The following is a 20759-nucleotide window of genomic DNA, read 5'->3' on the forward strand; positions in this document are numbered from 1 at the left end:
AACATTGCAGGTTCTTTCAGCAACTTGAAACTGAGTTGTATTTCATCATCTTTTCCTTCCTGGGTAATTCCACCTTAATGCCTGTGGCATACAACACTGAAAACACAGTCAAATTCACATTTAGCAAGTTACTCAAAAGCTCTCATCTCTCCTTCTGAGAAGGACACCACAAGAAGCAGATTTGGAGTAGGGATCTGAACAGAATTTAGAGGATATGAACTGGAAGGCAAATGGTACCCTGGGGTGCATGAAGAAGAGTATGTCCAGCAGATTGACAGAGGTTCTCCACCCCCTCTACTCTTCCTTAGGGAGACCTCACCCCAAGTACAGCATCCAGTTCTGGGCTCCCCAGTTCAAGAGGGAGAGGGATTTACTTGATAGGGTACAGTGGAGGGCTATGAGGATGACAAAGGCACTGCAACCCCTGTCTTATGAAGAAAGGCTGAGACACCTGGGGTTTTTCAGTCTGGAGAGGAGAAGACTGAGAGGGGATCTAATTATTATTATTTTTATATTATTATATTTTATAATTATTATATAAACACATGAGGGCTGGGCACCAGGAGGGAAGGGACAACCTCTTCTCACTTGTGCTGTGTGACAGAATGAGGGGCAATGGATTCAAGCACAGCAGAGGAAGTTCCACCTCTAGTTGAGGAAGAATTTCTTTACTGTAAGGGTTACAGAGCCCTGGAACAGGGTCCCCACAGAGGCTGTGGAGTCTCCTTCTTTGGAGAATAAAGTCCAGACCCATCTGGATGCATTTCTGAGTGACCTGCCCTTAGTTTTGGTCCTGCTCTGGAAGGGGGGTTAGATTTGATGATCTTCAGAGGTCCCTTCCAACCCCTGACATTTTGTGATTTTGTGGTTTTCCTCTGTATAAACTGGACAAAATATAACTGCGGCCCCATGAAAACAGGGTGTAAGGAATGTAATTATTCCCACTGCCTCTCAGATAGGGGGAAACCACATCAGCACTTCATATCCCTATCCCACAGACCTGTGGCATACACACATCAAAAAAAAAAAAAAAATTAGAAAGTATGACTGCAAGCCAGTTAACCTTTGCATTTTATGTCCACTAACAATAAAACACCAGAAGAGATATTCTGCTCTTCAAACAATGTGGGTATTTCCTAACTTACAGAAGGCATGCAGGAGAAAGTGCCTAAAGTGAAACTGAAGTATCAAGAATAGATTCAAAAAGTGAGAGAGGAAAGGATTGGAAAATGGCAAGTTATGATGTAACAGATTTTAGCTGCACCAGGTATATCTTGCTAGGTGCCACAGGCACCAGCTAAGGCATCTGTGAGATCCCTGCTACAGAGGCAGCCTGCAGCAGGCTAACAGAAGAGACAGCATACCCCAATGGAATACACACAAAAATAACAACAACAAAAACAATAAACACGGTGACAATTTGCAGTGTCAAGACATTGAGTCATACTGAAAAAAACCCTCCCAAACCTCAGGAAAAACCCCCAATCTTGCTGTATCAGCAGCCACTGGTACCTCCTACTTCCCAGGAAGCAGTGATGACCAGCACTTGGGACTCTGCCAATTTCTGGTTTCGAGACGTAATGTGGATACATGCAAAATATGAAATTGTCTCTCAACCCGGGAATTTCTCTACTATTTTAAAAGGATATCAAAGTTACTTTCAATAAACAGGCACCCTGTCTCCTCTTAACTTACAATATATCAGTTAACTAAGCCTGGTCTGTAACTGTAAACCTCAGCAGGCGCCTAAATCCTGATAATCTGTCAAGACAGGTAATAAAATCAGCAGATAACAAAGACTAAAGAATTCTTATTAATCAAAGGGGGAGTCCCCAAAATGCCAAGCCTCTGCCTGTGATTAACGACAAACCAAAACCCTTTTTACTGTATAAAAACTCAAAGAGACAAACACCACCACCACCCCCCCCTCACTACCTAATTCTTCGGCTACAGCTAGGACTATGCGACAGCACCAGGAAAAAGCAGAGATAAAAGCCGAGATCAGCAGCAGAGCAGAAAGAGCAGAGCAGATCCCATTCCTACACCCCACCCCCCGAAAGAGCCTTGAGGTTTCTTCAGAGGGTGAAAAAACTTAATTGCTCCTTTTTTCTTTTAACAACTCTTCTCCCAGAGTGACAAAATCCATGTAAAAGCCCCTCCCTCTCGCAAACTTGTCTTTCCTTTCAAGGTGGTGTCATTTTTCTCCCTTTTCCCTGAAGTAAATCTTTGTAATTTGTTAAATCATAAAGCTTGTCATTTTTGTAAATTTTTCTGATGTCTGTGAGTAGTGGCTGATTTTTCCTTGCAATCAAAATATAAAACAGTAGTTACAGATTGTAACAAAGACGTAAACAGCCTGGCATATCAAAGGCAAGTATTCCCACCAGCTCCTGCCTCTCAAACCCTTTGTGTTGCTTACTTCTACAACAAAGTAGAAAAAAGGTAGTAGAAGAAAGTAGTGAAAAGCCCCCAGATGTAGAAATCACATTCACTGCATGGAAAGGTGACAAAAATTTTTTTGCAGCATTTAGGCATTTATTTATGAGAGAGAAAGAGATTTATGAGATATAGAGAATGGACAAGAAAAGAAATGACAAATTAAAAACATTTTGTCAATAAATAATAAAGGAAAACATGCAATAAAGCATATATACAAATAATATCTGAGCATGAAATTAAAAAAAAAATGTTGGTAGGTACATAAACTTGAAAACACAAAGCAAGAACCACAACCCACAAAACGGAAGAAAAGGAAACCCTGAAATAAATCCTGAGCACAGCTGCCTCAAAAGTCTCTGCCACCCCACATTCACTTTTGCCACAATAGCACAGGAGAGGGACTCCCCCCACACCCCAACAGCAGCCCTAGGAAAGAACCAGCTCCTCATCCCAAAGAAAGGGCCATCTCCTGCTTATGCTTTGACAAGCACAACAGAAGTGTTCAGGAGAAGCAAGCAGAAACCAAAACTGAAAATGGACATGGGGAAATTCTGCATGGATCATGTTGATGATGAAAGGAAAGCTACAGCACCGAATAAATACACAGACCCAGCATTACCCCAAGCATAATGCACCACCACCACTCACCAGCCTCCTCTCCACCAACCAGCACCCACAGAACCACCATGGCTGCACCTGGAGCTCCACACACCCACCTGCACCACGGAGCCCCCATGCTCCTGCTCTTCTTCACACCTCTTGCCATTGCAACCATGTGCCACCACCTGCAGCCCCGTGAGGACACCTTCTCCTGGGACAGCCTCCAGCTTCTCCAGGACATGGCTCCCAGCCCCCCACATCCGTGCCAACAATACCAGATGCCTCTCTTCCCCCAAGCCTTCCTCCACACCAAACACCCACGCCACGCTGCTGCTGCCGCTCTCAGCATCCTCCAGAACCTCTTCTCCATTCTCAGCAGCACCAGAACCCCACGACACTGGGATGCCCAAGCACAGCATGGACTCCTTAACCACCTTGGACATTACATCTACCATCTGGAGAAATGCATGGAATCCAACAGGACAGCCTCCATAAGGCACAGACCCCGCAACCTCCTGCTCAGCATCAACAGATACTTCATGGGTATCCAGAACTTCCTCCATGCCCACCACTACGGCGCCTGCGCCTGGGACCACGTCCGCCTCCAGGCACACATCTGCTTCCAACACATGGACACACTGATACAGCAGATGAAGAACAAAGCCACTCCTCTGGACCTCCAGCAAACCAACCCACACCAAACCCCTGTCCCCAGTCAGCGCTGGCAGCCACAGATCGACCAGAAGCTGCAGGACCCAGGGCAGGGGTTGATCAGCACTGCTCCCACCTCTTCCAGTCAGGAGACAGCGCCCACAGGGAAACTGCCATGACTGTGGTGAGGCCAGGATCAGGCTGTGGCACATCCCATGGCTCACACCTGGCTGGAAAGGAAGGTGGACAAAACTGCTGTGTGCTGCAAACTTATGGACAGCTGCAACCTCCCCCGATGGAGGGGAAGATCCCCATGGACACTGGTGACTCCTGAACTCTACTTACTGATTTATTTCCTGTAGCATGCTATTTATTTATTTATTTATCTATTTATCTATCTATCAGAGAACTCTGTGTATTTATTTTTTTATGTATTTATTAATTTGTTCACCCAATGGCTGGAAATAATACTTTTTGGAAAAAAAAAAAGTGTCTTAAGCCTACATGGAATCTCCTATGCTCCAGCTTGCGCTCCTTACTCCTTGTCCTATGTTCGTACATCACTGAGAAGAGCCCAGCTCCATCCTCCTGACACTTGCCCTTTACATATTTATAAACATTAATAAGGTTACCTCTCAGTCTCCTCTTCTCCAAGCTGAAGAGACCCAACTTTCTCAGCCTTTCCTCATAAAGGAGGCTTAATCCCTCCCTTAATCATTACGACTCTGTGATGGATTTTTTCAAGCTACTTCCCTGTCCTTGAACTAAGAAGCCCTGGACACAATATTCCAGATGCAGCCTCACCAAAGTATTATCTCCTGCTGATCATCACCAGGGCAGCATCTCCTGATGATTCTGGGCCCTTGGAGCACACACTTGTCAGGGTGACAAGATGTCTACACTGTGTGCTCCTCCTCTCCCGCCACCCACCTTGTTCCTTCCAAGACATGAAAGCCACCTCCAAATCACTACCCCATCCCACACAAGCATTCAGCAATACTTCAGCTCTGCTTGGGACCAGGCAGAGTGGCATGGACAAGGTGTACCTCAAAGAAGCAATGAGGGAACCCACCAAGACCTGTGGAGACTTGGAGCAGCACCCCAGTGCTACCAACTCCACTGAAGAAACACCAAAAAGCCACAAAAAATCTCACAGCAGATATCCAGGACTGGTCATCATTCTCCTACAACTACCACTTCTGTGGTGCATACCATACCTGTGGGCATAGGTACCTGGCTCACTACATACAGCACATCCACCTAGGCCTTTTTCACCCTAACACAACCTTGGCAAACATAAAGGGGTCAGGGACAACAGGCTGCTGCCAATCAGCCATCACACTTCAACACCACTGTCTCCCTGACAGGACAACGGACCATAAATCAGCCAAAGGCACTCATTCAGTGGCACTGGGCTGTCACATCTTCCCTCTGTGTGGCACCCAGTCACTGCTTCTCTCAATTGTGCAAGAGGAGCTTGAATACCAGCGGGGCTTTGCGTGGCACCAGTCCTGGCAGGGGTGAGTGAAGCCTGGTGGGAGAGCCTGTCCTTTTTCAAGCCTTAGCTTGGGATTTTTTTGTTTGGCTGTTTTTTTAAATTTTTTTTCAGCAGCTGTGTACCAAGGTGCTCCCTCCTGCTGCTTCCCCCCTCCTGCCTGCATAACCCCTTCTTCCCCTCCTCCCCATAATGCAATATGTGCTGCAGGCAGGAATGAGCTGCATGGGGCACCTCCTTCCACGTGTGGTGTGGAGGAGGCAGGCACCTACCCCCATGGACGGTGGGGGAGAAGAGGTGGCAGAGTGCCACACCAGAGGGAGGAGAAGCAGCATGATGCAGCACAGGGTGGCAGAAGAGGCAACCTAGTGCTGTGTGGGGCTGCTGAACAAGGACCATCCCTCTGCCCACTGGCAGCCAGCTGTGGTGAAGTGTCACTGGAGACTCAGCACTGCTGAAGTGTCAAGGAAGCCATCAGTGGCAGCCACTTTGCAGTGGCCAATTGTCCTTGACAAAATATATATACCCCCAAACCCACTACTCAACATGGTCCAAACCAACCAGCACAGACCAGCTCAGCATTCCCCATAAACGAAAGTGCCCATGCACAAACAACATCAGCTGCTCCTTTGGTCTCCAATCACCACCTGAAGACACTTGCCCTGTCTGCTTTGCCCTCCCCAGATAAGCCCAAGCAAGACAAAGTTCAGCAGCTCTGCCCTCCTCACCAGACAAAAAGGTTGTTCTCCACATCCAGTAATACCATCTCCACCACCACATCCCTGCAAGGATATTACACACTGCAAACACAAGCCGGCATTTCCCTTCGAGGTGTAGAACAAGAGAACAAATGAAAACAAAGTAGCAAGTTGAAAGGACCCCAAGGATCATCTGATCCAACCTTTCTTGGCAAAAGGACCATCTAAACAAGATGGCCCAGCAACCTGTCCAGCAGAGTCTTTAACATGTCCAGTGTTAGGAAACCTTCCGTTTTCCTAGGGAGATTATTCCAGTGGCTGATTTTTTTTTTTTACGTTGTGAAAAATCTTCCTTTTCCATCCAGTTGGAATCTCCCCAGAAGCAACTTGTAGCCATTACCCCTCATCTTTTCCATGTGACTCCCTGTAAATATGGAGCCTCCATCTAATTTGTAGACACCCTTCAAGTACTAGAACAGTGATAAGGTCTCTGTTAAACCTTCCCTCCTCAAGGCTGAACAAATCCAGTTCTCTCAGTCTTTCCTCATATGGCAGGCTTCCCAGTGCCTTGGTCACCTTCATGGTGTTTCTCTGCAATCTCCAGAGCCCATATCTCTTTTGTATTATCAGGAACCAGAACTGAACACTGCATTTCACGTTTCCTTGTTGAACATCCTAAGGTTCTTCTTGGCAAACTCTTAAAGCCTCTGTCCAGATCTTCCTGCAGAGTGGCTCTCCCTTCCAAAGTGTCCAGCTCCCCACTTGCTTTGGTATCACCCGCAAACTTAGTCACGGTATGCTTGATCTCATCATACAGATTATTAAACAGCATTGGGCCCAATACCTATCCCTAGGAAACCTCACTAGTGACAAGCTGCCAGTTTGAAAAAGTGCTATTAACCATCACCCCCTGGGTGAGACCTGTCAACCAGCTCCTCACTCACCATGGACAATTTGTCTAGACTATAATGCATCAGCTTCTCTAGCAGAAGGCTCTCTGGAACTGTACCAGTCTTGAAAAAATTCAAATATATGATGCCCACTGCTTGCCCCAAACAACCAAGCAGGTTACTTTATTGTAGATGGCAATCAGGTTCATCAAGCATGATTCCCCACTGGTGGATCTGTGCTGGCTTTTCCAAATCACGTGCTTCATTTGATTTGCAACAGCCACCAGGATTCATTGCATAATGTTCCTAGAGAGAGAAATACAACTGATTGGCCTTCTGGCCAATTTTACTGGATCCTCCTTTAAGCTGTTCTTTTAGTGACATAAACCTTCTTCCAGAATTCTGGGACATTTCCTGATGCCCACTAACTCTCAAAGATTATGAAGAGTGACCTCACAATCACATCAGCCAGCTCTCTCAACACACTTAGTGGATAGTGTTTGGGTCCATCTATTTGTAGGGGTTGAGCACATTTAATAGTTCTCTTACCAAATCTTCCTCCACTGATGGTATTGTCTATGTTCTCATTTGACCTGGATTTTTGTTCCTAGAAGTACTACTAAAGAAAGATGTGAAGAAAGTTCTGAGAACCTCTGCCCTTCCAGTGTTGTTGGTGACTAATTCACCTCTCCTGTTCAAAAGAGCCAGTTTTTTCTTCTGTTTCTGCTTGCTTTTTACATACCTGGAGAACCCTTTCTTGGCAGTTTTCGACATTTCTGGCCAACTACAACTTGTGTAGAGCTTTTGCTTGTCTAGCTGCACCTCTGCACTAGAAGTAGGTTCTCCTGACAAAAAGCTTGCTTAAGTGACTGACATATTTCTTTGTTGACCTTAATTGTCTTGGTTTGGGGGTTAGCAGCAGATGACTACTGCCTCTGCAGACATTCTCTACTATCTTCACCCAGAGGCATTTCATATGGTGCCCACACTCACTGAAGATGACTTCTATATCTTCAAGGTTCTCCTTAACATAAAGTGCAATTCTACCGCCTTTTCCTGACTGCCTAACGAAACAGCCTACAGCCACCCATCACAATCCTTCAGTCACGTGAGTTGTCCTGCCATGTTTTGGTTATTCCGATGATAGTGAAATTTTTGGAATAGGTGCGGAGCTCCAATTCCTCCTGTTCCCTCCCCCAGGACACACACTGTGTGTATTGGTCTTCCAGTTCACTCTTTGAGAGGCAGATGAGAATTGTTTGCCACTGCTCTGGTTGGCCTGATATTTTCTCTCCAGTTGGTTACAGTGGTGTAACCACTGCCACTTTGAACCCAGCCCCCCATATTCTTTAGTTAAAGCATTTTTAATGTATTCAGTTACATATCAGGATGGTGAGGCGACTTCCACATTGTACCATGGTCTTCCTGATGTTCCTTCACACCAGGAAACACCAGCAAAAGGGACCCAGGTGGCTCTGTCTTTTCTAAAGTGACTGCAAAAAAACAAACACTCCTCAAACAAAAAAAGAGAGGAAGATAGTAAAGTCAATAGGTTGGAATACAGGAAACTAAAAAATAAAAGAATTCAGTTCTATTATCTTTTCAATGACGGTGACAAAATATCAGAAGAGAGGTCAGGAAAGCTGTAGTATATCCATGCCTAGACACCTACTCAAAAGCATCACTAGGCAAATCCACCAGGAACCTCCTCTGACACCATATACTCTCAGCACAACTTGGATGCTTTTGAGTAAAATATAACACTGAAAAAGACTTATACACAACTGAAAATGAATGTTTAAAAAGAAAACCATGCATGCAAAACCGGTGCCTAAACAAAACCAAAATAAAAGAGAGAAACTGAGATTTCCAGAAGTACAAGGACATTGAAAAAACACAAGCATTTACACCAAACACTTTATAATATTTTCCAGGGAAAAATTAACATTTTTGTCCATAACCTTCTCCTCAGTGCAGCGCAAGAGCACAGACAGTGGTCATGAAGACCTCCTTAACTACAAGAAAGAGGCAAAACCAGCAATAAATAAACATAAAAATATACCTGATTACATCCCCTTACTTATTCACTGCGATAAAGCTAATACAAGGACTCTAATTCTTAATCATAAAGAGGTTCATATTGAGAAAAAACGGGCAGAATGTAGAAGCTAAAAAATAAATGTAAGGGTTATAACCAAGAACCACCTATTCACAAGATATTTTCACATAGGAAACTCCAAAGGTTGCCAAAAAAACCCATACTACAAAAAAATCTAAAACTATAAAAAGAAATCATCTATTCATATGAGAAGATGACAAATACACCAAAAGTAAAAAAAAGGCCACAACCAATATGAGAACATGACATGAGGAAAAGAGTCATGGTAAGAAAGGGAAACACAGAGATAAAAAACCAGAGTAAAAAATTGTCAGGAAGGGAAGAGAAACCAAAAAAAAAAAAAAAAAATCCCAGTCAGTGTCATCAGAAAGCCCTACTCAGCAAACTAGGACTTACACATCACCTAATGAACAACTACATTAAAATCTTGAAAAAAGCACCTAACAAAACCCCATCCACCAAACCCACTGCCCTCCCCATGCACGCACACCCCACCAACTCACTTCCCCAAGACCACCACAGCCACCACACAGAAATGAAACCACAAACGGAAACTTGAGGGCAACAGAAAGCGAGCAAGGGAAAGACGCCGCAACACATAAAGCCGCGCACCCGGCAGCACCCAAAGCACAGCGCCCACCACCACCACCACCGACACGACCTTCTCAGCAGCCTCCTCTCCACCAAACAGCACCCACAGAACCACCATGGCTGCACCCGCAACACTACACGCCCGCCTGCGCCACGCCGCCTCCCTCCTCCTGCTCCTCCTCTTCACGCCTCTTGCCACCGCCTGCCACCACCTGCCTCCTCCTGGACACGACTCCTTCCTCTGGGACAGCCTCCAGAGCCTCCAGGCCATGGCTCCCAGCCCGCCACACCCCTGCCAACAACACCAGACGCCCCTCTTCCCCCAAGCCCTCCTCCACACCAAACACCCACGCCACGCGGCTGCCGCCGCCCTCAGCATCCTCCAACACCTCTTTGCCATCCTCAGCAGCGACACCACCCCACCACACTGGGACCACCAGGAACGACACCGCCTCCTCAACAACCTCCATCACCACAGCGAACAGCTCCAGCACTGCCTGGCACACAACGCCACCCTCGCCCAAGGACAAGGGCCCCGCAACCTCCTCCTCAACATCAACAGATACTTCACGCGCATCCACAGCTTCCTCCACGAACGCAACCACAGCGCCTGCGCCTGGGACCACCTCCGCCTCCAAGCTCAGGCTTCTTTCCAACACCTCCACAACCTCACACGCACCATGCACAACCACAACACACACCCACAAACGCCCCCACGGCTCCACGCAACCCCACCAACAACGCTCAGCCGCCCCCACATCCCCGCATCCCCTCACCCCTGACAACAGATGCCCCAACAACCGCCCTGCACCCTCAGCCTACACTGACTGCTCCTCTATTTATACAACTGCCTCTATTTATTTCCACAAGGACTCCTGCCTATTTATTCACCTATTTATTTGAAACAAAATAAACACCTCTTCCAAAAAACCTTGCCACTGCCTCTTCTCTCACATCAGCACCAACCAGCCCTTTGAGTCTCCACAGGGGATCCCACTTCCGCTCAGCAGCTACTCCAAGCCCACCTCCACACGGGGCTCATCTAACAGCCTCTCCACGCTCGCCTCTTGGACACCTCCCCAACATCTCCACTACCCTCAACCTCTCTGGGAAACATCAGTCAAACAGGAGCCGCCAACTCAGAGGACACGTTCAGATGAGACACGGGGAAGATGGTTTTTACCCTGAGGGGGGGGGAAACACTGCAGCAGCTTGCCCAGAGAGGGGATCAATGCCCCAGTCCTGGAAAAATAGTCAAGGTCACCTTGGAAAGCGCTCTGAGAAAACTCACCTGCTTGAAGGTGGCCCTGCTCATTGCTGGCGGTCTTGCACTAGGTAACCCTGAAAGATTCCTCCCTACCCAAACCCCTCCCCAACATTCTGTCAAGGAGAGGCACCGCAGACATCACACACACTAAGCTCAGGTCCACTGCTCTCCCCACTTCACCCACTGCTCACCACAACACTCTCCTTGGGCTGCTTCACAACAACTTGCAGCACCAACTACACACTCCCTGCACTAGGTACTGGCAGGATGGAGGCACTCACAGAGATGTGGACAATGGAGAATGGAGTCAGTGACCACTGGTGTTCCTGGGGGGCACCACTGGCACAGCTGCTCTGGCTCTCAGTCCACAACCAACACCCACACCCATCTCCCCTGCTCCAAAACCTCTAAGAAAGCACCTCACAGACCCTCTCACACACCCACAACCTGATCCTGGCTCCTTCAAGGGACACTCTGCCCTCAGCCACTGACCCCTCTACCTTCTCCAGCTCACACGAGAACTCTACAACTACACACCCTGGACCTCAGCTCCTCCACCTCCAAAGATTGTATTCAGTCTCATCTTAATGGCAGCGTTGACAATAGGACTGACTGACATTTCCCTTGCTCCAAAAGCTGTTAGAAAACACTTTACAACCCCTATCACAGAACGGGGATGTTCATTAAACCGTTAGGCACTGCAAGCTCCACCTCCTCACACTTCAACCTCCTCTTGACTGCTACTGTATGGTCACAGCTCCACCTTCAGAGAACTCTTAGGCTCCTCTCCTCTAGGGACACAGGGGCTCACACAATACTCTTCACTCACAGGGCACCTTTTCTTCTTCGCTTTCCAGCCACCTTCTGACACGGAGGCACAGAAAATACACCATCCAAGAGGACCTCCCATGCATGCATGGCTCTTCTCCATATATGGTACTTTAGTACAGATACGGAGAAATAAGACAAGAAGAAAAAACACCTGATCCATGACATTGGGGTCCAGCTTATAAAAGCTGTACAGCACACCTAGAATTGTTCTGTCTGCTGTCATGTGTACAGTGTTTGCATGACAAAGTTTTTGTAGCCAAGGGATTACAGGTGTGGCTTTTCTAAAATGCTGCTATCAGCTTTTCCCTTGTTGAACAGAACCAGTGGCACACAGTTGTAAGATTTTTTTATCACCTCTAGTATTATGCATTTACAGAGGAAAAACCAAACCACTACAGAGCAGCGTTCAGAGAGAAAAATTAGAAAATGTGAGATAAAGAACTCTGCAGACATCAAGGTCAGTGAAGAAGGAGAGAAAAAGTTGCTTCAGGCAATAGAGCAGAAATTCCCCTGAAGACCATGATGAGACAGCCTGTTGTCCTGTAGCCCATAGAGGCTAATGGCTGCACAGATATCTACTTGCAGCTCACGGGGACCCCATGGGGAGGAACCTTCATGGGGCACCCAGAGCCTGAGGGAGGTTGACCCCATGGGAAGCCAATGATGGAGCAGATTCCTGGCAGGACCTGTGGTACAGTGCAGTGAAGAGCCCCATACTGGAGCAGGTTTGCTGCCAGGACTTGTGGGGGACCCACACACAAGTTCATGCAGGACTGCAGCCTGTGGAAGGTTTCCACACTGCATGAATTAATGAAGGGCTGCAGCTGTGGGAAGAACTTGGGTTGGAGATGTTTGTGGAGCACTGTCTCCTGTGGGAGGGATCCCACATTGGTGCAGGGGTAGAATGTGAAGTTGAAGGAGCAGCAGAGATGTGTGATGAACTGACCACAACCCCCTTTTCCAGTCTCCTTAAACCACTTAGGCTAAGGACATAGAGAAATTCAGAGTGAAATTTTGCTCAGGAAGAGGAGGAAAAATGTTTGGTTTTACTTGTAATTATCCTACTCTGATTTGATATGTAATAAATTAAATTTATTTCCCCCAAGTCAAGTCTGTTTTTTCTGTTATGATAATGTCCAAATGATCTCTCCCTGCCCCTTGTCTCTACCCACAAACCTTTCATTTTTTTCTCTTCCCTGTCCAATTGAGAAAGGAGAGTAAAAGAGTGTCTTGATGGGCACCTGGTGTCCTGCCAGAGTCAATCCAGCTAGCCCCAGAGGTGCAAATATTTTGTTATTTTTCTGTTTGAAAATAACCATATTCATTCCACTTGACAGTTCTTTCAAGGATCACACCTTCCTCAGATAGTTAAAATATTCATTAATGTACTCAAGTTTATTTTTTAAATTCAGAATGTGCAGCTGGATGGGGACATCCCTGCACTCACCTCTATGGGACTCTGGCTGTAACCAGACTTCACACTAAAGACCTGGTATTAACTTGAACCCTTAATTACAGCACTCGTTCTGTGATACTTGTTTTCCAGATCACTACTCGCTGTTCCATTTCTGTCTCTAAGGACACGCTGCATTGCTTAATCACGTAGCTTTTCTCAGTTACGTACTACCAAACTTTCTTCTCAAGATCCTCGTCCTACTTTCCTAAAAGCAAAATTCTTTGCCTTTCTGCAAGCTAGACTAAGACTCTTTAGTGATTTTGACCAGGAGCTCAGTGTCTCTTGCTACTGGAATTCTGGATCCAGGTGGGAAAGAGTATTTCACATACTGTCCCTCCTGGAGCTCATCTGCATTTGTTGCCATGAAGCGTATGAAATCATCTCCACCTATGAGCACATCCAAAACCTGTCAAATGCCCCTACTGGATGCTTATTTATCCTCTTGTTAAAACAAATAACTCATGTTCAGATTTCAACTATTTTTGATAAGACATCATACTGTTGCTACAACAATTAAAAATTTCTCCACTCAAAAGCCCAAAGCATACTTGCTTTTATTTACAGAATTTGCAGATGTGCAAATGCATGATGCAACCAACAGCTGTCCTCCCACCAATTTATACCACAAAAGAAGCTGTTTGTGCACAGTTTCAAAAAAAGAATATAGACCATAAGGATAAGCTCTTAACCACCATTAAATGAACCGATTTGTGTTGCACAAATGATGAACACTGAAGATAACTTGTTATAAATAAATTAAACCAAGCCAGTTACTTACCATTGGCAGCCTGGACTGAAGCATCTGGAGATCATCATAACCATAGATCTGCTTAAAGACAGATAAAAATACACCATCATTATAATACTTTCCACTGATGCACATCAGTTTGTGGCTTTGAACAGTCCTCAGTTTGAATGGACCTCAGTCCTGTCCATTTTAAAGGTGTGCAGCTACATGTCAGACTGTGCCAGCACAGCACACTGTCAATTTTAAAGCTAGTAGAGCTAGTCTTAAAATGGCCTGTCACTCTCATGTTACTTCTTGGTGACAGCAGCACTCTGAGGAGCGTTAGAATGTCCCAGATTCAATATGGTTTTCACAGATACATCATTCATCAACTTGTGAAAAATCTACAGGGAATTCAGAAGTGAGCCTTCTTTGCTGCAATCCTTACTTCTGAGAACAGCAGAATTTAAGATCTGATGACCCAGGCCACAAGGCAACATATAGTACCCCTCCTCATTCAGTATGGCACACAAAGATGATTAGAATAAAGATATTGATGGAAAAAACAGATAACCAAAAATACATTAATCCTGGTCAGACATCAAAATGCTACATATGCTCTAAGTGTAACAGACAGGATGCACACAAGTACTACAGGAAATCTATTCCAGTAACACAAACCTGAATGAGTCTCAGTTTCACTCAAAGGGCTAAAACACAGATACCACTAAAAACCATGGAAACACACTTTTATCTTCAACAGCAGCCATATCAGGTCTGTACTGGTAATCCTGCAGTTTACCAACCATCACGGAACCATTTCATATATTTTTCAGCATTTGGAGTAAGAACTCCACATGCAACATATGCTAATAAAGATGCCTTGGCACAGACAATGGCAGGTCTGGAGGGCCTGCTTGCACCAAAGGGTTAAGCAGTCAAGGATAGGAACAATTAAATTGCTTACTGGGTAGGCTGGCAGAAGTCCTCCAGGTCCCACAATATACTGGTTATGCAACAAGGGCGGTACACCTTGGGGCAGGTTTGGGGGAGCTTTGCCTGTAGGATCAAAATATAGACACTTAAACTAGCCTTTAAAGGAGAAAAGGCTTCAGCATTGAAACAACACAGCTCACAAACCCTGGCAGCTGCCCTGTTGTTGCTTGTAAAGAGCAAAACTACATAGAATAATTCTGTGCTGGTTGAGAAAAACATTCAAAGTAGACTGAGCAGTTTAACCATGCTTCACTAAAGGCCAAACACAGGCTATTTAAGACTGAAAACAGTCCTGTTAGAGGACAGCCTGATTTTGACACTTGCTTTGTCCAGGAGTATAACAAGAGTTGCAAAAACTTCTCTGCTCCTCAATCTACTCCTGAAAGCAAGATTAGGACAGTATTCTCAATCTAAGAGGGCAAAGACCCTCATTTTCTGCTCTGTCAGCAATAGATTAGAAAGCACTAAATGTTGCCAGTGTATTTTCTCTGGGTGACTTACTGTAGCTGAGAACAGCAAACAGAAAATGTTTGAAAGAGTTTCAGTCCTGCTTCAGTTTAGGAAGAAGTGCTAGGAAGCAGAAGAATTTTTAAAAGATGTACTTTGGCCAGTCATCAGACACTTCATTTCAAAGGCATGGGAATAAGAAATCCTTCTGTAAATTTAATCTCATCATTTATAATCATTCCCTCCCCTCCACAGGATTTCCTTTTCGCAGTTAAGGTTAATTAGAGACTTCAGTATTGCTTCCACTGCAGTGCAAGAAGTTTCCCCACCTCCTCTCTCTGAGGACCCTTTTTCTGAAGTGCTGTTTGCTGTGGAATGACCCAGGCACTTTATTTCTTTCTTTAGATGTGGCATATGATAATGAGGACATTGCAGTATATTTTGATACTGCCAAATGAATTCAAGTCACAGAGAAGGCTGAAATTAATGTGAACTTGAAGCCAAGAGCTGATCACAATCTGGAATACAAACAGGGTGCATCTCCTAGCCCAGAACTTCCAAGTCAGAATTGCTCTGGTGTCTATTTATAAAACTGTTTTGGGGTGAAATGTGCTACATAAATGCCACCTAACATCCTAACAAATATTTCAAATACACAGAACCAAGTGACCATTATTTTATTAGCCAGCAAATACAGCATGCTGAAAATGCTAGTCAAGAGTGTGGAATTCTCAGCAAAGTTATGGCTGGTGAGATGCTCAACTGACAGCCCTGCTGAAGTCTTCTGTCTATCCACATGATCTGTTAAAATTTCAAACCTGAAGACACTAAGGGAGCTGCCCGTGTGGAAGCAGCTTGTATAGACACACTGGTAACACTCAGGCCAAGGCTGTTTGTAGTGTTCATACTGCTTGCCATGCTGACAACTGAAGAGCTGGTGCTAGTGGCTGAGGTTGAAGCAGCTGAAAAGGTTGTTGAGGGCTGGAGTGAAGCTGTGTTCTCAACACTAGTGTGCTAGAAAGGAGACAAAAAGAATGAGGATCACGGAGTAAATAAACTGCAGTGGAAAATACTGGGATAAACAAACAAGAAAACAACACACACAAAAAAAACCTAAAAAAAAACTCCAACCAACCAAACAAAAAATCCTCATCAGTCATTTAAGTAATAGCAATTTGTGGAAAAGACATCCATCATCTATACACCAAACAGGCAACTAAGATGCATGTTTCTGGGTTTTAGGTATTCAATGAAAATTATTACAAGAGAGTAAAATTCAGACTGCAATTCCACCAGAAAACTTTATCACAGTAACTCACAATGCCATTCCACTGCCTTACTTCTTGCTCTTTGCTTTTATACTCCTTTAAACTAGTACTTGTTACATTTAATAATCTCCTAAATTCTTCCAAAAGACTTGTGGAATTTAAAAGATTAAAACTGCAGTGCCCCAAAACAGAGTCCATGTGGTAAACTCAAATGCAGGCCAGCCACATTACAGGAACACAGGATAAAGGGCTCATTGGTCTGAAATCAGCACAATTCAGTGCCGTAGCTGTAACCTGATCACACTTGCATAACAGTCAACAACACACAGAAGCCAAAATAATTCTTGACAGCAGTAAAGAAGGACATTTGGGTATGTATGAATTTTTAAGTTACATATTCACTAGGCAGTTGGCATTACAAACCAAAATACAGGCATAAAGAAAAGCAGCAACCTATCTGCACTCCCCAGCTGGGACTGGACAGAAGTACTCCACCACAGACCAAGTGTCTGATTTTCATTTGTGCAGCCTCTGTGTTCAGCAGAGGATGCCTTGTTATCTCAAAGGCATTACATACACAGGTGACATCTAAATGACATGGTGAACTTTTAATATCATCTGTCATGAGACATCTGTCATGCTAAGTATCACTGCACCTCCTCTTTATTGACAGATAACCTCTCCAGTGGAGACTGCTAAAAATCTGAATTTTGGAGCAGTTTCAGACAGACACTTCTAAAGATTCTTTCTTCAGAAAAACATTTGTTACAAGAAATTATTTTCTTATTCCATCCTCCCTTGCTGGCACAAAAATTTCCTCTGCAGTCACATGACTGGAAGGTCTCTGTAACAGATATTCCTGATCAGGTACACATCACAAGTGGCAGAGACTTTATTAACTACCAGAAGGCTGGCAGTACTTCTTCCCTGAGATAAATCTCTTGTTCTGGGACACAAAAAGCTTTAAGGAAGGGGTTTAATCATCAGATAGCCTGACAATAAGCCAAACATCTGTTGAAATGCAACCAGGACTTACTGCATGTGATGTGCTTGAAGACAACACTGAGGCAGGGGAGAGGCTGCTCTGATGATTAGAAAGTGAGCTGTAAAGAAATTACAAAGAGATAACAAAATTAATTTTTCCAAGAACTATTTTAAAAATAAGTTTGTATATATACACAGATACACATATATATATAAACACACAATAAGTAGTAAAATACTAGCTAAAGAATAAAAACTGTAGGTGTGTGTATTCACGTACATGCACACAGTAAGACACCAGTTAAAGGAAACATTTCTGTACAAGTGTGTGTGCATACATACACATTCCTCATGGGCATTTTGTCCCATAACATCTTTTGATTAAAAAATTGAAGTAGAGAGTCAATTAATGATAACACCTAAACCCCCATTCATTTGTATTTATCAATTTACTAAATGTCCAGGAAAAAAACCCAGATGCTTCAGGAATTACGCAGCAAAGACTAGAAAATATATGAAGTCTAAAACCAGAAGATTAACACAAATCATGGCTTGCTTCTCATTCTTTCCCTGAGCAACTGCTGCTGCTTGCCACAGGTCACAGGCAGGAATTAGGTGAAGCAATGCTTTGGTTTGACTATAATATTTCTGACATTTTAAGCTGGACCACATTAGTTCAACCAATTACATCTACAAGGTATTTACACTATAAGTCTGGCAACCCCTCAACACACTCTCAAAAGAAAGGGCTGAAAAACACCTGTAAATGAAGAATACCTGTGACAGCCCCCAAATTAGCCATTCTACAGAATCTGGCAACTCAATCAAGGCCAGTTCATACCAGTACATACCAAAAGCCACTTCTTTAAGAGGATGGATCAGAAAAATCAGTTCTAAGTTGTATGCATACACTGCAAAATATTAAAATAGAGCATAGCCTACTGGAAAACATCTGCAGATAACTTCCTTATCAGAAGTAACTCTGCTTTAGCACCACCTTTTTTCCCTAGTTGAACAGGCCTGGGAATTTCTGGTAGTAACAGCAATACTGAAATTCATCTGTTGTCAAAATACCTTTAACTGTTTCTCTGAAAGGTGAATGAAACTTTTTCTTGAACATCTACAGAAGTTATACCCTACGTTCAAGGTCAAGAACATAACTTATGGTACAGCAAGTACCCTGGAAGTGTTGAAGGCCGGGCTGGATGGGGCTTGGAGCAACCTGGTCTGGTGGGAGGTGTCTCTGACCATGGCAAGGGGGGTTGGAACTAAAGAACTTTAAGGTCTCTTCCAGTCCAAACCATTCTGTGATTCTATAATCTTTTCATGGCACTTGGTACCAACAGCATCAACCCTCCAAATAAAATTTCTACTGATGTACACAGCTTTTCAAAAAGTAAATGCAAAGAGATGAAGATTCTAGTATGAACTGAAGAAGTCATTATTTGACATATTTGCCATTTTATTAGACAGAGCACACTACTGTATTGTAAGAGAACCATTTCCTATCTGTAAAACAGGAAAAAACCATAACCAAACAACTGATATCCCATAAAATAAGCTGCTTACATCAGCAAATAAAGTACTAGGGTGAGTATTAAAAACATAACTCAACCAAAGCCTCAAGATGTAACCTGCCTGAGGATCAAGTTCAAGTAACAATAAAACGAGCTAAATTGTCCCGAATACACTTTCAGGAACACTGATCAGGTATTTTGAAGTTTACTAAGGAAGTATCTTAGAAAAACAAACAAAAAAACCCTTTCCCTCTGGAATTATTCCTGGTGCTTAGTTTTAGGAAATACAAATATAAATGAACCCGTAATATTTCAAAATTACCTAGGAGATAAACAGCTGAGGAATGACATCTAGCATACAACACTGATCAAAGAACAGGCACTTTGGACAAAGTAGGAAAAGCAAACCAGGGGAATCAATTTAGCTAATTTAACTGGCATGATTGAAGCAAGAGCCTCTTGAAACACAAATTTGTTTCTTTATCACAAAAACCTGACTGGAGCAGCTTCTCTATCATTATGAGGCAGCTCAGAGCTCATACTTTGCAACGAGAAACAACCTGTTCTCTTCTGAATCTCTGTCCTAATTCTAGTTAATGTCAGAAAAGAGGACCCTGCTGTCTGAAAGCCTCCACATGTCACCCTCAAGTGTGCCCTTTCTCCAGAATTTAATGAAACTATTTCAGTTTATTACAATTACTATACCTGCTTAACTGGGAGAGTGAGCTGCTGGCTAAATCACTGGGCTGAGGCAAACTGGGCAACGTTGCTGCATGCTGTGATGCTGAAGGGAGAAGCGAAGCAGTGGTGGATACCACACTAGGCAGAGACCCAGATGAAGGTAATGAGGGAGAAGGCTCTGTCTTAGGTGCTGGAACTGGTGGAGTAGCTGAAAAAAAAAATTTAAAAGAGGCATTCAAAGGCAAATTCCAGCATACCTGACACCCCAGCCTGGATTTGGGATCACAGTAGCATTCTTCCTTCTGTTTACAAAAAAAATTAGAGCCAGTAACAGTATCAAACCACCTGGCTATGAAGGAAAATTCAAACATCAACAGTACTTTTTTTTTTTTTTTTTTTTTTTTTTCCTTTAAGGTCTTAGCCTAGAATAGATTTATAATTTTCACTGCTACCCATGTAGTAAACTCCAGACCTCTCCACTTCACCTTCCACTACCCGTATTACTACCTTTTCCTTACAAGTCAATCCTTATTTTAAAATTCCTTGCATTTGTTTCCACAAACAAAAGCAATCTGCATCTTTTGAGGCACTTTACAAATCTACTTTTACCTACAGGTCTGCTTTTCATGCCAATCCACACCACAACTTTGATGATCAAGACAGATCACTGATGTAACACGGGCACATATAATTTATCAGTTTGGAACACTCAGCCAAATGTGTAATGTATCAGAATAACAGAAGCTACAGTGAAAGGATACAACTGAGCACAGCATTAAAGCATTTTTAATGGCTAAAGAGTTGTCAAATAGTGAGTTATTTTATTTGACCTAGATAACAAAAAAATTTTAGCTTTTTTACTACTTTCTAGCCTATACAGACTTAAAATTTATCTTTCCAAAGGATCACTATACTATAATAAGACAATGAACAACTCTACTGCCCAACATAATTCCTATCTGTTTCTATAGTTATATCTTGTCCTGCAAAGGTAATATAAGGAATTAGAGACCCTCATCCACCAATAAAACTCTGAAAAAGAGCTGAGCCCTGCCTTCTTCTGGGACATGCTTCCCTACCACACTAGGGATGACTATCCAGT

At 43.9% G+C, this 20759-nt stretch overlaps 1 protein-coding gene across 1 annotated transcript in view; it reads right to left on the reverse strand.

Moving 5' to 3' along the window:
• UBAP2 (ubiquitin associated protein 2) overlaps positions 1–20759 on the reverse strand; it is a 95388-nt gene that overhangs the window by 11999 nt on the left and 62630 nt on the right. The window contains exons 17-21 of the mRNA XM_030466905.1: positions 19682–19865; positions 17512–17578; positions 16026–16221; positions 14732–14823; positions 13816–13866 (exon numbers count right to left, since the gene is read on the reverse strand). Of these exons, the coding sequence (XP_030322765.1) occupies positions 13816–13866; positions 14732–14823; positions 16026–16221; positions 17512–17578; positions 19682–19865 (590 nt within the window). The remainder of the gene's footprint in view (positions 1–13815; positions 13867–14731; positions 14824–16025; positions 16222–17511; positions 17579–19681; positions 19866–20759) is intronic.

This window comes from Calypte anna, chromosome Z (genome assembly GCF_003957555.1).
Source record: "Calypte anna isolate BGI_N300 chromosome Z, bCalAnn1_v1.p, whole genome shotgun sequence".
In the NCBI taxonomy this organism is placed as follows: Eukaryota; Metazoa; Chordata; class Aves; order Apodiformes; family Trochilidae; genus Calypte; species Calypte anna.